This window comes from Elgaria multicarinata, chromosome 6 (genome assembly GCF_023053635.1).
Source record: "Elgaria multicarinata webbii isolate HBS135686 ecotype San Diego chromosome 6, rElgMul1.1.pri, whole genome shotgun sequence".
Taxonomy (NCBI): domain Eukaryota; kingdom Metazoa; phylum Chordata; class Lepidosauria; order Squamata; family Anguidae; genus Elgaria; species Elgaria multicarinata.
In genome coordinates, this window is record NC_086176.1 from 5,891,351 (window position 1) to 5,907,610 (window position 16,260).

Sequence of the window (16,260 nt, forward strand, 5' to 3'; positions counted from 1 at the left end):
TTTGCTTAGCTATTAAATTTGGACTGAGCTGCCAAGCACATGTCCTTGGCCACTTGTCCTGAAAAGCAAGAGTTAAGCTTATAGGGGCATGATCAGGGACTGTGATAGCCATTATCTGAGTTTCTAGTATCTTAGTCATTGCACACTAGAAAGTTAACAGATAATCAATCCATGAGTAGGTGTTATGCCGTCAAGAGGTGCAACAGTATAGTTTTTGATGTTTGCATTCAGCTTTCCCAACAGGTCTATCAAACCTTGATCGCTAAGAATCTCTGCTAAAGCATTGAGGTCGTCCCCCATTATATTCCTATCTAATGAGCCATCTTATCACTTCAGTGACATTTCCCCCTACTATGACCATACCTTCTCTGAATCCTTCTAATATCCCCATTGCTCCTTTCATAAAGATGCCCTGCCCATTGTTGGGGCTACAGAGTGAACCCAGTATGAGCTGCATTTTCCCCAAATCCTTTAATATAGCCGTGCTTCCCTTCTGGCGCTCTATCTGCCACTGCTAGCGGGTACGTCTTCGCCAGCAGTACTGCCGCTCCCTCTTGAGTTAGATGAACCAGGAGCATAGAACTGTTCTCCTAACCAGGCTCCCTTTACATGTAACTCTGTTTGGGGATTTTGGTGTGTCTCTGGGAGTAATATAATATCTGGTTTTTCTCTTTTAAGGAAAGCTATTATATGGGATCATTTTTCAGGAGATTATTATTATTATCATATTATTATTATATTTATTTGTATCCCGCCTTTTGCCCAATGCTGGGCCTCAAGGCGGCCTTACAAAGTTTAAAACATACATGGGTGGGGTGGGGAACAAAACCATAAACATTTAAAATACACAACAAAATTATAAGACATTAATATAGATGGAGGGCCAGATTATTCTTCCTTTACGTTAAAGGACACTACTTTTAACCTGTCCAACATTTATTTTGTTTTTTCTTTACCAGCCATAGATTGAGTGGCATGTCAAAACTGTTATGCAATTCTTCTGGTACGCAGGGTGGAATTTTTTGGGGACTCAAAAGTAACAACCAACAAAAATAATGATTTTAAACAAGTACCAAATCGCCCCCACCCCAGGAGGAGATGACTAATTCTGTCACTGTCACCCCCCTATTTAGATTTTATCCACCTTTCTACCACGGGGGATATAATTTGGGGTTGGGATTCTGATATCAAGTCAGCCATCTGACCCTGTTTGGCAGCCATATATCTGAGGCTTCCTAATAGTGCATTTTACTTAATAACAGGGTCTTTCATTTGCTGTGCATGTTAAACTATTTTCATTTCAGCATTTTCTGGTAATGTAACCATAGTTAAAGACAGACATTTCACAACTAGATTAGAGATAAGGAACATTTCTTGGTACGTTTTGTAGTCTATAATCTCCCTCTTCTGGCAATCTTCTTTCACCGCTCTCTGTCCTTTCCATTCTGTCAGGTGGAATTCTCGATCTTGTATTCCTTTTCCTCTGCTGAGTCCACTGCCCTGGACTGGTGTTCTTCTCTTCTAGTTCATCTTCATCTGAAGAGAAGTAGCTTGGAATCTCTAGTTTCAGATCTGTCAACATGATGCCACCTCAGCCTTTGTCGCTGCTGTTCAGAGCTTGCCTTTGACCTTAACTATCAGTTTGAAGGGGAAGCCGCAGAGATCAGGCAAGCCTGCTTCTTGCAGGACTCTGGCAAAAGGCTTGTACTACTTTCGTCCTTGTAGTGTTGCAGGGCAAAGATCTTGATAGACTAGGGTGACCATATGAAAAAGAGGACAGGGCTCCTGTATCTTTAACTGTAATGTAGAAAAGGGAATTTCAGCAGGTGTCAATTGAAGAGGGTGAAATTCTCTCTTCATCAACACAGTTAAAGCTGCAGAAGCCCTGCCCTCTTTTGTATCTGGCCACTCTAGTATAGCTAGTGTAGCTTTAACTGTTGTGATGAAGAGGGAATTTCATCCACTTCAATTGACACCTGCTGCAATTCCCTTTTCTACATTACTGTTAAAGATACAGGAGCCCTGTCCTCCTTTTCAAATGGTCACCCTATGATAGACCTGGGTGTCATCTTCATGGAAATGTATTGAGAATCGTGTTCAGCTTTTTGTCTGCTTTTTCCTGAAGTGGTTTTGGCTAAGTGGGAAAAAGTGGATTACGCTCTTCCCAAACCAACGTCTTTCACAAGTCACACTGCACTCTAATCTGCCTTAATTTGGGTTGGGCTGGGCAGAATCCTGCCAGTCAAATTGAACGTCTGAGAGGCTTGGTCCCCACCCACGCCCTCTTCACCTGCTCAAGGTCAGGAAATGTATTCTCAGGCATCCAGAGAGAAGGTGCAGAGCCTTTTGACTGGAAGTTTCCCTACATCACACCAGCAAGTGTGCTTGCCCGTCTTTCTCCACAAAAGGAGACTTCCGTATTGCCAAAGCAATAAAGCAGTCAATCTTTCACATAACCCAGTGCTGGATGAGAGTCTCTGTAAAGCCACTCCCCTTTTACGTGTCTTTACTGGGAAGCAAGAAATAAATCTCACTCCCCAGCAGTGAATCTTTCACCTATCCCAGTGTATACCGCCATATCGCGAAAGCTTTAAAATAGCCAAAGTGCCTTAGCAATATGGCTATATGTCGTGGCCCCCATTGCAGGGGTGGTGGGGAGGGATCAGCGGCCCAAGGAGGCCTCGGTGGGGAGGGCAGGCAGTAGCAGAAGGGCTGCTCCTTACAGCGCCCCCCCTTTGGCTCGCTTTCAGGCCTCTGCTCCTTACCTCTGAGGAGACCGAGCAGGCCATTCTCCCAACTTCTCCCTCCTGACCAGGCACAAATACACCCTGATGCATGCAGGAACCACATCTAAGCTACAATATGCGCTAAAACGACTTTTGGGAAATGTGCCTTTTATTATTTATTTATTTATTTATTTATTACATTTTTATACCGCCCAATAGCCGAAGCTCTCTGGGCGGAGGAGAAAGCGGTAGATGCAGGGTGGACACGACGACATCATGTGTCCCAAAGGACCCTGAAGTGTTTTCCCTCCACAGTAAATGACACAGGTAGACTTGCTCCTGAATAACTCCAGTTTTGCATGGAAGGGCCTTGATGTTTTGCAAGCCTTTGAATTTTCCCCCTTTGTGCTGAATCTTTCAAAGCAGACTATTATGTCTCAGGGATTCCTGACTATTTGTACGTACTGCCTGAGGCCTCTGAGTGCTCTTTCAGACTCTACTGTTGCACCTCGAATCTTAGGTGAAGGCTGTTGAACCAGATAAGAGGGCGGTCAAGTCGCTCCCTTCCTCTGGCTCTGACGGATTCTGATGTTCCGCTGAGGGCTCCTATTGTCCTTGATCCTCCTGCTGTAGCTGCAGATCTCGCGGCCTTTGCTAGCTTCTCTGGCTTCGGCTGGTGTGGCAAAGGTAGCTTCATGACAGGGTCTGCAGTGGCTTCAATACGAAGCAGTTTAAATCTCATTTCAGAGATTTTATTTCCCAGAGGCTTTAGTGCCTCTGACCAGTCTTTTACAAGCTCCTACTGTAACATTTTGATACAAGCAGCCATTCCACCTTCCAGCGGCATGTCTTCTGCAACTTGCCCACCTTTTGCAGCCTACGCACACGCTTCTGGGCTGTTCTCTTTGTGAAAATATGACCTTTGTTGCATTACGCTTCAGTCTTCATACCGAGAAGACTTTAAAAGCTATTCTGCCACATTCCTGTGGAATGGAAGGTCCCTCTGTACTCTTCAGTTATGCTGCCATCATGGTTGATAGCTGGCCACTCCCCTCTAGTGCCCAATAGTGAGGGATTCCCTAATCCTCCCACGGGCCCCATCTCACACTGCTGCTGAGGATCTGCTGGCCCTCAGAAGGGGCTTCTCAGCATTTGCAGTAGGGAGAAGGGGATGGAGAATTCCATGGTATGGAGCTTCCTCGTCCAATGCAGCCCTATGTATTTATTTTTAATGTCATTTATATATCACTTTATCGGTGAATTTCACAAAGTGGTTTACATAAACACGTTTTAAAAAGAAGCTACATTATGGGGGGAAGTGAGCACCAGATCCTCAGGGCAAGATGGTTCTTCAGTAGCCATGGAGGATATGGCCACCTCAGTGCTTCTCCACTTGCCAGTATTCTGTAGTACTCCGCAGCAGCTGGCTACGTTTGCACAGATTTAAAAGTAAAGAAGGCATTCTTCTGTTTAAAGACATACTAGAAAAACCTCAGTACCCTATAAAATGTTATCAACCGTTCAAACTGAACCAAGCAAATGAAACAGCACCTAAGGCTTCAGTACTAGCACACATTACTTTACTTGCATGTACGTGACCTTGCTCAGAATCTTAACTTCTAAAACTCCATGAGAAAAGAATAACCTCAGTCAGTTGTAATTCTGCTTTGATTCATAGAATCATAGAATAGCAGAGTCGGAAGGGGCCTACAAGGCCATCGAGTCCAACCCCCTGCTCAATGCAGGAATCCACCCTAAAGCATCCCTGACAGATGGTTGTCCAGCTGCCTCTTGAAGGCCTCTAGTGTGAGAGAGCCCACAACCTCCCCAGGCAACTGATTCCATTGTGGTACTGCTCTAACAGTCAGGAAGTTTTTCCTGATGTCCAGCTGGAATCTGGCTTCCTTTAACTTGACCCCATTATTCCGTGTCCTGCACTCTGGGATGATTGAGAAGAGATCCTGGCCCTCCTCTGTGTGACAACCTTTTAAGTATTTGAAGAGTGCTATCATGTCTCCCCTCCATCTTCTCTTCTCCAGGCTAAACATGCCCAGTTCTTGAAGAGTGCTATCATTCCTTGTACATTAAATTTTAAATGCAAAGGCCTGTGGCTGATGCAAATACAGGAATTACTTATCCATAGGTTATGGTATCTGGGTGCATATCTTATGAGTGGAAGTGGGAGGCTGCACGGATAATTGCATTTTTGGCCACTTTTTCTACAGGAAAGTTTGTAGTGAGGACCATCAACAGGATCCAAAGGTTTGTCACCATACATAACAACCAGAGTTTTTCGCCCAGCAGTTACTATGTCTTACATGATTGATGTAGAGTTGGTGACTCTGCAACTGATAAATCTTTCAGAATCTTCATCAGGGCAGCCTCTAGCACATGGCCTTAAACCAGCCCATGGAAGCAGGTGCCTCCCCTCCCCTATTCAAGGCCCACACCTGGCCTGAAGGCTTGGGGAAGGGAATCCTCATGTTATCTCGGATTGGCAATAACAAGAGAATTCCCCTGGGCAACGCTCCCCCTCCATATTGGGACACTAGCAGCATGAGACAGAGGAGCCTGATTCAGCCAGTGCTTATTCAGCAAATGGTAGCTCAGTCCCTTTCTCTGTACAGAGAAAAGAATGGGAAGAAGATTATCGGGTCCAGATGATGTCACAGGACAGGCATGACGCCAAATGACATCACATCATCTTGCCCAGTGGCTTGGTCTGATGGAGCAAGCCAGGCCCTGGACCAAATAAGGTTGCCCAGCCCAACTTCACCCTTTGCCAAACACCTGGAAACGTTACATTACAGAAGGGTGTGAATGAAGAGCAAATTGCTACATAGGTCCAAACCAAAGCTGACTTTGATGTTTATAAACAATTCCAAGGGTTTTGTTTTTTTCAAATGAATAATTCTTAATGTTTTTCTCTACACGGACTGAAGTATGTGGGAATTAATAGTTTCAGAATTGTTGATACTGAATGATAGCAATCCCTGCTGAAGAGATGGTGCACAAAGACATCACTACTGAAGGAATTTATGTTAATTAGAAAGCACAGTATTTTTTCACTATCTGGAGAGTGCCTCATTTGACGTGCGTATAAAGCTTGTGTTGTTCACTTGTGTGATACATAACACCACCGAATTCTTGCATGGTGCTGTTCACTTTTATGCATAGTACCACTGATTGAACTCAGACATGCAACTATATGCCTGACATTCCTCTTCTCCAAGTCAGTGGGCATGTCTAGACTAGGGTGACCATATGACCAAATTTGCTCCGGGAGGGGGAGGGGAAATCCGGATTTTCCCCCCAAAGAGCAGCTCTAATGGGAATTAACAAAAATGCTTATAACTCCGTCATTTTTTAAGATAAAGACATGAAACTTGGCACGATGGTAGCTCTTAGGAAGGGGTTTAGTCATGCCAAATTTGAAACAGATCCGTTCATCCATTGATTTTTTAAGAATTTTTTTAAAATTGAGGTTTTAAAATTATTATTTTTAAAATCATCATTTTAAAAGATAAAGGGCTGAAAGTTGGCACTATGATAGCTTATAGGTAGAGCTTTAGCCATACCAAATTTGAAACAGATCTGTTAATCCATTGATTGTTAGGATTTTTTTTAAAATTTGAGGATTTAATTTTTTTAAAAAAAATATTATTTTTAAAGATAAAAAGATGAAACTTGGCACCATGATTGCTCTTAACAAGGACTTCAGCTATGCCAAGTTTGAAACAGATCTGTTCATCCATTGAGTTTTAGGATTTTTTTTTTAAGTTTGAGGTTTTAAAATTATTTTTTAAAAATGACATTTTTAAAGATAAAGGGCTGAAAGCTGGCACCATGAAAGCTCTTAAGGAGAGATTTATCCATGCCAAGTTTGAATCAGATCTGTTCATCCATTTTTAAAAAAGATTTTAAAAAAAGTTTAAAGTTTTAAAATTATTGTGTTTTAAAACTGCTGGAGCCATATCCTTCAAACTCAGGTTGTCAAACCTCCTCTTTGGGGTGTTGCATATTGAGCAGGTTCAGCCCTTGGCATTAAGGGGATCTCCAGTCTTTAGGTAAGAAGTCCTGGGCAAGCAGGGCACCTTTCCTGTTGCAGATTTGGTGTGCAGTCGGGTACCTGGAGCTCAGCAGAGACAAGGCATCCACAAATCAAAATGTGGGAAAGGAGAGATCAGTCAAAGCTGCCCACAGGGCAAAACAGAATGGGCCAGAGGCCTTTTTCTCAAATTTCCACATCATGGGCGATGAAGGGTCATCTTCAGAGAAAAACTCTCACGACCAACAGTAGGGTGCCAGTCGAGAGAGAGGCTCTCTTCTTTGCAGATGCCCTGTTGCTGCAAATGTTGGAACCTGGCATATCATTGCTTTGCTTTGCTACCACTTCCCTTCTACTTCACTTTGTACACTTGCGAGCTAGGCTCTGACTGCACTGCTGGGATGCAATGCAGAACATTTGAAATGCATACCAGAGAAAAATAGATAGATTTGCGGCTTTGGCTGGCTGGCATATCTCTTAGAGACAGAGTTAGACTGAAGCCACAACTCAGAGATAGCTGTAGCTGAACCCTGAGAGGCTGCTGTACCACACAGAGCCTTTTTAAGAGTGTCTCAGAGCCTAGTTTTGGTGCAGGCAGAGGCGGCTGGCGGTGGAGTTTTTTAAAAAAACAAGAGTCACCGGATGCAACCAAGCCATAAGCTGTTGCCCTATCCCCAGCCACAGGGTACAAGTGCACAGCCTGGCTGGACCATTGGGAGACTTTGGCAGAGAGAGAGGGGGGTGGGGGATTATTTGAGGCTGGAAATGTTGGCAGGCTGGCATAAGGCAGAGAGAGGCTTAAGGCAACCCAGATGCACCTGTAGCTTGGCCCTGAGGCTGGCTTGCCATGCAGAGTGTTTTAAGAGTGCATCAAAGTTGTGCAAGAGGAGAGGAGGTGGAGGTGGCTGGTGGCAGAGGTTTTTAAAGTATTGGGCAAAAGCGGGATATAATAATAATAATAATAATAATAATAATAATAATAATAATAATAATGTAAGAGTTACCAGACATGACCAAGCAATAACCTGCAATAAACAATATCCCAAGCCACAAGTGTGCAGCCTAGCTGGACCATTGGGAGACTTTGGGGGAGAGAGAGAGAAAGAGAGATTGTTTGAGGCTGGAGGCTTTGGTTTGTCTGCAATGACTTAGAGTGAGAGACAACAGAGGCTGCACAGACAACCCAGAGACATCTATTGTAACTTAGCCCCATGGTGCTGGCATGAAACGCAGGGCATTAGGAAGAGGGTCTCAGAGTTGCATGTTTGTGCAGGAAGTAGACAGGAGCTCTAAGTCTGGATGTGCGAAGTGGTTCCAAAACACAAGCCTTGAGAAGCTAATGTATATAAGTGAGAAGTGTGAATGGGCAAAGTAGTGTTCACTGCCACAACACCCACCCTAATGTAAGAGTAGAGAAACTTGTGACAATTATACACAAGCTTTTTTAAAAAAATGAAATTTAAAAAAGCCAGCCATTCGGCCGGCCAGTAGCAAACCCTGTTAACAACAACAGCAGCTTGCAATGAGTGAAGATACAGTCAGAAAAGATATTTGAGGGAAGGGGAGAATGTAACACACAGAGTACAGCAAAAGCTTCAAAGTACAGCAAAACCTACAAAAGTAGGAGTGAGTGAAGTTAATTTCAGATACATTGAATCTCTCACTTGTTCTTTATTTCAGTGATTTTAACATTAAGATGTTATGTAGAACAGATTTGTCTTAAATGTGTGCTGTAAAATCAGACATGTGACCAAGGCTATGTTCGGGTGGGCACGCCCCCTTGGTGCTGGACACGCCCCCTTGGGGGGGCGACCATGTTGTCCTCCTTTTTGGTTTCCAAAATATGGTCACCCTAGTCTAGACCAAGGGGGTGGAGGGGGACAATCTCACGATATGGTGATCGTGAGATCCTCCCCCTCAGTCTACACGTGGCACACGATGTCCCGGGAGGAAGAGGATGTCGCGCCCGCCATTATGGTTTGTTTTTTTAATTGGAACTGAGTGCATGAGCACTTGATCGCTAAAGGTAAAGTTTGTTTGTTTCTTAAAAAAAGACCCCCTCCCCCTCGAAACATTGCTAAATGCCTGGGAGAAGAGAAAAGTTGACCTGGCGCTGAAAAGATGACAATTAGCAATGTAGAACACCAAAAAGGTCAGATTTAGCTTGTTATCAAGCAGAATTTTGCCCTTTCAGCAGTCCGTAGCAGTTTGTTGCCAAATTTCAGTAGCAAACTGCTGATTCCCCCCCCCCCCAGCACCCTGCTAAGTGTGCCCCATGGGGGGGGGGGGCGAAATGTCCCCTGCACACACCCCTACCTAAATTGCCAATCCCTTTTATATAGCCATTTTAATTTAAATAATCTGATTTCTACAGGGCCAGTTTCCTTAAATTATATGTATAATTAAAAGAAGTGAATGTTCTATATATGTTCATATATTTTTCTGTGATCTACAATGGACTTAAAGCTATATTGAAAAAAGTAACCAGACTGATTATTACACAACTGATTCCTCAGTGGTTGTGCATTTCTAGAATGTATCATTTTAGTTATAGGTACAATCAACCTGACAAAACTGTAAATGAATTGGACCAATAGAGATCCAGTTCTCTGTGTTTTTCTAAATTTATGCTGCTTAAAGTAAACAACGTTATCCCAAAATGCCAGCCTCTCTCCAATTCAGCTTTGGGAGACTCTGGATATGTTTTTAGTGATACCTATCTGTGAATAAAAACTCATTTTTCTTGCAATTTCTTTGAGGGTTTTTTTTAAAAATGGAATAAAATGACAAATTTAGTTCCCTTACATTACTGTCCAACCCGACCTACTACTAAAAAGGAAGGGCTGAGACATATTGTGTGAAAAACATATTTTAATTAGGCCTCATGCATGTTTAAAGTTCTTATTTATCCTTATTCTGCCACATTTTATGCGAGATATAGATGTACTCAATTAAAATGCTGTAAGAACAATGTAAGATTTCAATCTGGTAGAACTTGTTAAATACACCAGGCATATTGAATTAAACGTATTGTGATCAAAGATCAGAAGACGACCACCAACCATCAAAACGCAGGGTTCCATTTTCCGTCACTACTGCACAGTGCAGTTTCTTCAGCATAGGTATAGTGTCAAAACCTTAAACATGAACTCACAGCCTGCTGGAAGCTAGTGCAGTTCCCTCAGCAGAGATATAACATGATGGCAGTAAGCCACTTCTGTTAACAACCTGGTTGTGGCATTCTGCACCGACTGCAGCTTGTGGACCAACCTTAAAGGCTGCCGCACATCAAGTGCGTTCCAATAATCCAATTTTGAGGTTACCATGGACCATGGTGTCTAGAAATGGCCATAACTATCTGATCAGCTGGCACCTGCACTTCCAGTAACTTTACTGGATCAAGGAGAAGCCCCAAACTATGCATCTGGTGCTGTGTGTGTGTACATGTCACTGACTCAATCCTCAAACCCTGAATATGGGAGCCATTTACTGACAGAATCTCCATCTTGCCAGGATTCTGATTTACTTTACTGGCCCTCATCCATACTACTGCTGCATCAAGTTACTGGTCCATGATAGCACTGGGGACAAAATAGTGTCTTGTAGCTTTCCATAGTCTAAACACCAGGGGAACAATGAGTACTCCTCCAAAACTACTCTTTGAAACTGACCCTGAAGATAGGACTGGACTAGGGCCACCAAAGAATGGTGCCTCCAATATCCATTTCATGAAGTAAGTCCAGGAGAATACAACGACTGATGATATCCAAAGCTGCTGAAAGATCCAGCAAGATCAATGTTACAAAACTCCTCCCATCTCTCTCCTGGTAAAGGGTGACCAATGGCAGTTCAGTCTCAAAACTGGGCTTAAACTCAGACTGAGATGAGTCAAGATAATTGATATCCTCCAAGAAAGCCTGCAATTACCTTGCTACAACTTCCTTGAGAATTTTCCCCAAAAGGGGAGTAGCTGTGACTGGGGGCGTTACTAGACGAGGCTGTAGCGCGCGTTACCTTCCGCAGCCACGTCGAGGCTTCCAGATGACGTTCACGAGGATCCGCCGTTATCCCGCGGTGAAGCCTCTTTCTCCCGACTTTAAAAAAGTGAGTTGTAGTGCGCCTTTTCCTGCTGTCCCGCGGTAATTCGGAGTACGTGTGGGAGGATGTGAGGTCACTGCGGTCGGCACTGGTCAGGAAAAGGCGTGCTAAGGGGGAGTGGTCAGCGGCTTCGGTCAAGCCGCCTCCGCCATTTGCGCGCAGTCCGCCAGCTGGGGCAGCGCGGCGGAGCGGCTTTTTTTTTTTATTTCCCCAGTGACAGTTTGCGCAGGACCGGAGGACCGCAAAAGTGGCTGGTGACTCCTTGCGGTGGGCAGCTACCGTGGCCGCATAATGGCGGTGCTGTACGCTGCCTGTTAGTGTGGGTACCAGGCTGGCAGAGGGCAGAGCTGTTTGTGGGCTGCTGCCATGGCTACGGCCAGATGTGGGTTGGCTCCTTGGGATGGGGCACAGGGCACAGAGGCGGTCATCGCCGCCGACACCTCAGAGGCATGATGGGAGATGTAGGCACAGAGTGGCCATGCAGACGATTGACCTCGGGTCATATGACACCCGCCACGACCCCCATCAGGAAGTGAGCGCATCAATGTTGACCCTCAACAGCACCAGCAGCACTTCAGCTGGCACTGGCACTGCCGCCGCTGCCGCCGCCAGGGCCGGCGGCGGCATCGCTGATGGCTGCGCAAGTTTGCGGTCTTTCGGACGTGCGCAAACCGTGCAGCGAGCGAAAAAAAAAGCCGCGGCAATCAGGCCGGTGTGGCTGCGCAACCGTGCTCGCGGCGGCAGCAGCACAACCGGCGCAAACTTCCGCCATAAATCGAAGGCAGGTGTGGATCATGAGGCGTCACGGCTGAACGGGAAAAGCCGCTTTCACCGCTCCTCAACGACGGAACACCCGGTAGGTCTAGCAACGCCCTGGGTGTTAGTTGGCAGTATCATAAGGTTCAGGGTGAACCTAAGGAGTAGTCACACCGCCACCTCTTTCAAGGTGACAAGTACTATCTACTGTATTCATTACACCCAGGACCCACCTGGTAAAAACCTCAGTTAGATTTAATCAGCTCAAAAGTGCAAGGATCAAGAGAGCATATAGTCAGAGTATAAGCGCAAACACTTTGACCATGTCTAGCTAAATGCAGCATTGGATGCCTTAGTTGGAACTTCAGTAAATGAGGGTCAAGGTTTCTGGGGAAATGGGCTATTTTGTCCATAAAATGTCTAGCAAAAGAATCTTTGCAGGCTTCTGCAGAGGCTAGGAATCCATTTATTGGCACTAATGTTAATAATCCTTGGACCACCTTCATAGAATCATAGAATAGTAGTAGAGTTGGAAGGGGCCTATAAGGCCATTGAGTCCAACCCCCAGCTCAATGCAGGAATCCACCTTAAAGCATCTCTGATAGATGGCTGTCCAGTTGCCTCTTGAAGGCCTCACAGTCAGGAAGTTTTTCCTGATGTCCAGCTGGAATCTGGCTTCCTGTAACTTAAGCCTATTATTCCGTGTCCTGCACTCTGGGATTATCATGCAGAGATTGTACCCTGCCTCGATCCGGAGGGAGAGGCAGGCAACAAATACAATAATAATAATAATAATAATAATAATAATAATAATAATAATAATAATAATAATAATAATTATGGCCCTCCTATGTGTGAAAACCTTAAAAAGCTCCATTGGGTGGCTGCTTGAGAATATGATAAAGGCAGTGAAATAAGCCCTTTTTGCCAAAATGAGCCATTTTTGCTGCCCTTACCTCATGCAGTAGGCATGTCGATGTGCTCTTACTTGCGTTTGGTTGGCTTTGTAACCAGGGGCTTGTCTTGATGAAGGGTTTGCCCTGGGGTGGATTTGGAGTAGCCGCAGGTCATGATGCAACCGCTATTGTGAAGCCATCTAGGGGCAAACCCCAGAAACTCTGCTGAACAAAAGTTGGGCACTTACCCTGACTTTTTTTAGCTGCAGAGGTGTGTCACAGCCAATGGCACCCCCTGATTGGTCACCATTGGCTGGATAGGGAAGGGGGTAGACCTCCGGGAGCTCAGGAGGAGCTCGGGGGAGGAAAGGAGCCTGTTCCTCCTCCCCCCTGGGTTTTCTCATTTTTAAAAATCTCTCTGTGAAGCTGTGCAGATACAGATTTTTTTTAAAAAAACCAAAAAATACGGTGGTAGGGAAGGAACAGGCAGCCAGAGGGAGGTCAGAGGAAGGAGAGGTGGTTTGGGCGCTGTGCATCCCTCTCTTCACCCCCCTCTGGCTGCCTCGGTCCTCCCCCATCCCCTCCCCCTGGTGCTCAGCGCGGCGGCAGTGGCAATCTGCACTTGTGTTCCTTCCTGTGCAGATGCTGGGAAGGAGCACAAATGCGGGAGCCGGAGGCCTTGCACACCAACGTGCTGCCAGGTTTCCACTACCTTTGCTCTGGTTATCATTCAGCATATTTCATAGCCCTCAGCTCCCTGGAATACAGTGAGGCTCTAAAGCACCATAGAGGGCACTCTGGAGTAATCATACCAATGGCCCATTCCAAAATGAAACCAGGGTCTTAACAGATCACCAGCTCTATCCACTGGAAAATTCCCCAGAGCATTCAGAAATGCATTCTTTGTTTCTTTTTCCTTTTTTGGCTAAGAGAGTCTCTGAGTCTCTGTATGACATGTAGGGATGGGAAAGTTGGACCTTTTGAATTTCAGCCTGTCACACAAAAAAGCTTGAAAAGAGCAGCAGCTTTTGTTACAGTAATTGAATAACCACAATTCCAAATATTGTGATTCTTGCAAGCAAAATCAGTGACATTCTCCCCTCCCAATTACTGTAAAGTAAGTATGCATAGAATTGCAACAAAGTAAGTATGCACAGGATTGCATTAGATCAGCAAATTGTGTTAAAAATGGCATCCATATCAGCAGATCCTCAAAGAGTTTACTGTGGTCATTGTGTCGTCATGGCGATTTACTCACGTAACATTCATTATTTTACTGATTTATGACGGAATTGGAAAACAGGTAATTGATTCCCTCTAGATACCCACACTTTTCCTTGGCCTTTCATGCCCAAAGCCAGATAGGGAGGATGGAGTGCCTGGGAAGCGTCTGAGCCTTAACTGTTTTGCTAGAGGAATCATGCTGTGAGTTGAGCCATACCGATTCATTGCTTACATCAGTAGCTGGCATGATGTGATAAACCGGGAGAGGGAATCCTCTTCTACATCCTCTTAGCAATTTGGGACATCTTTGTTAACCAAGGAAAAGTGGGGGTGCATGGAGGGTAGGTTGCAAGCAAACACAATTTGTGACATTGCACAATATCTTCACTGATCACAGGGCACATCATTTAAGGCAGCAACCCTAGCTCCATTTTCCTGGCTTTGTGGGCAACATGAGGTATAACTCTGATCTTAAACCGGCAGGGGTTTTTATCATTGAATTTTCCTGTTTTTTGAAAAGGAAATTATAATTACCGTGTTGGCAATCTTACACTCTCCCCAAGGTATTATAGGCTGATTTGAACAATCCACCCTGTTAAGGGATAATGGGGGGAACAGGGGGGGGGGGAGGTTGTCATACCTGAGAGAGCGCCTTTTCCCTACCAACCTGCCCAGTCACTGAGGTCATCCGAGGGCATGCTCCTGGTGGTTCCACATAGACGTATTGTCCAAATGAGTCCACTAGGGGAAGAGCCTTCAGTGTGGTGGCTCCCCTCCTATGGAGTTCCCTTCCTCCCTTCCTCAGGAGGTCAGGCAGGTGCCAACTTTATATTCCTTTCAGCATCTCCTGAAAGCGTCATTGTTCCAGGAAGCCTTTCCTTAACGACCAGCCATGGTTCATGGTTCACTTTTCAATTTGCTTCTTTTAAAAAACTATTTTAAGGTATTTTATTCTGTTTTTAATGTATTTTATCTCGTACACCACTCTGAAATTTTGAATGGGGAACAGTATATAAATATTGTAAATAAATAAATAAACTTTAGAAAATTGAAATAGTTTGACTAATCTTTATGAAATTTTGAGGAGCTTGAAAGAGGCATTCATTTTACATATACTGAAAATTTCAGAAAGGTTTTGGCCTTTTTCCTCCCTACCCTAACAGAAATAGCACCTTCAGGGAGGGGGAGACAATTTAAGTTGGGAAAACACACAGGAGAGAAAAGGTTAGATCTCTTTCCCAACATAGTGGGTTGTAATGGCCTTTGTGCCATAGGCAAATAAAATGTATCTTCCCAATGTAGCTCCAGTTTAAATCAATCTGCCAGGCTGTTGCTTTTAGTGAAAGGAAAAGTAATTTTGCCTTAGGCCACAACCAACTTAGCTGCAAAATACAAGATCACAGAAAGCAAAAGCAAAATTTAACAAAGAAGCTTACCTGTTCTACTGTCCATGGGTCCAAAATCCAAAGTGTATTTCACCACATGGTAGTTGTTCCATACGTAAAGAAGATTGTCCCTTGGATTATAATCCACAGCAGCAATGTACTGGTATGAGTTTGGAAAAGGAACATCCACTACACTTTCCTTGCTTTGTTCAGTATTGTAAATATAGTCTATTTTATTCCCTGTTGCTTCGTTATCATCATCTTCATACACAGATTTCACCACATATAAAATGCCACAGACCATGAATGCATTGGAAGCCGACCTCTTGTCATAGGACGTATCCCATGTCCCTTCAATTCTCAAAGTATAAGGATTCAGCTGACTAATGACTATTTTACCGTTGTTTTGCTCCGTTGCATAGATTACCCAAAGACCATTTTCATCCACAGCCAGGTCTATATCAGATTTGCCTCCCCATCTGTAAGGGGATGTGTCATGGTAGTTGGCATTTGCAATGATGGCTTCCCCACTTTTTATTCTTGTCCGTAGATCAAATTTGACAATATTCCTGGTTCTTTCTTTGTTGAAAAATAAAGCCCCATCATACACCACAAACCCTGTGCCATCTACCCTGTGTGGCAGCTTGTAAGTTGTAGTTGGTCTTCCAGCAATGAAATCATCCTTGGAAGAATACTCTGTTAGGGTGTCAGTTCTGTACGGGGTCCATGGCATGTAGTAAATCTTGTCAGAAGCCTGCAGTGGATCCTTACACCAGGCTCCTGACTGGTGGTCAGATTCAAATAAATGTTCACTCTGATATACTCCTTTTAGTAGTCCAGGACAAAGAAAAACTGAAGGGAGGGAAAAGGTTAAAAACAAAGCAGGTTACTATATTTAGTAGAGATTCTTGGGTGTGCACTTAGAAGTTTAGAACTCAAGAACAAAGGAGAAGTCAAGAAATCCAGGCTTCCCTAAAGTCTGAAATTAATATGAATGGGTTTGGTTTTTTGTTTGTTTTTTACACTAAAAGGAGGTTAAAAGAAATTCACAGAAATTCTCCCCCATTCTTTTCTTCTTTTTTAAAAGTCCCCTGACAAATTTTCTTCCTTTGAAATTATATACTTAA

At 44.2% G+C, this 16,260-nt stretch overlaps 1 protein-coding gene across 1 annotated transcript in view; it reads right to left on the bottom strand.

Moving 5' to 3' along the window:
- Positions 1-16,260, bottom strand: part of ADGRL3 (adhesion G protein-coupled receptor L3) — a 707,807-nt gene that overhangs the window by 331,133 nt on the left and 360,414 nt on the right. The window contains exon 7 of the mRNA XM_063128914.1: positions 15,185-15,985. Within this exon, the coding sequence (XP_062984984.1) occupies positions 15,185-15,985 (801 nt within the window). The remainder of the gene's footprint in view (positions 1-15,184; positions 15,986-16,260) is intronic.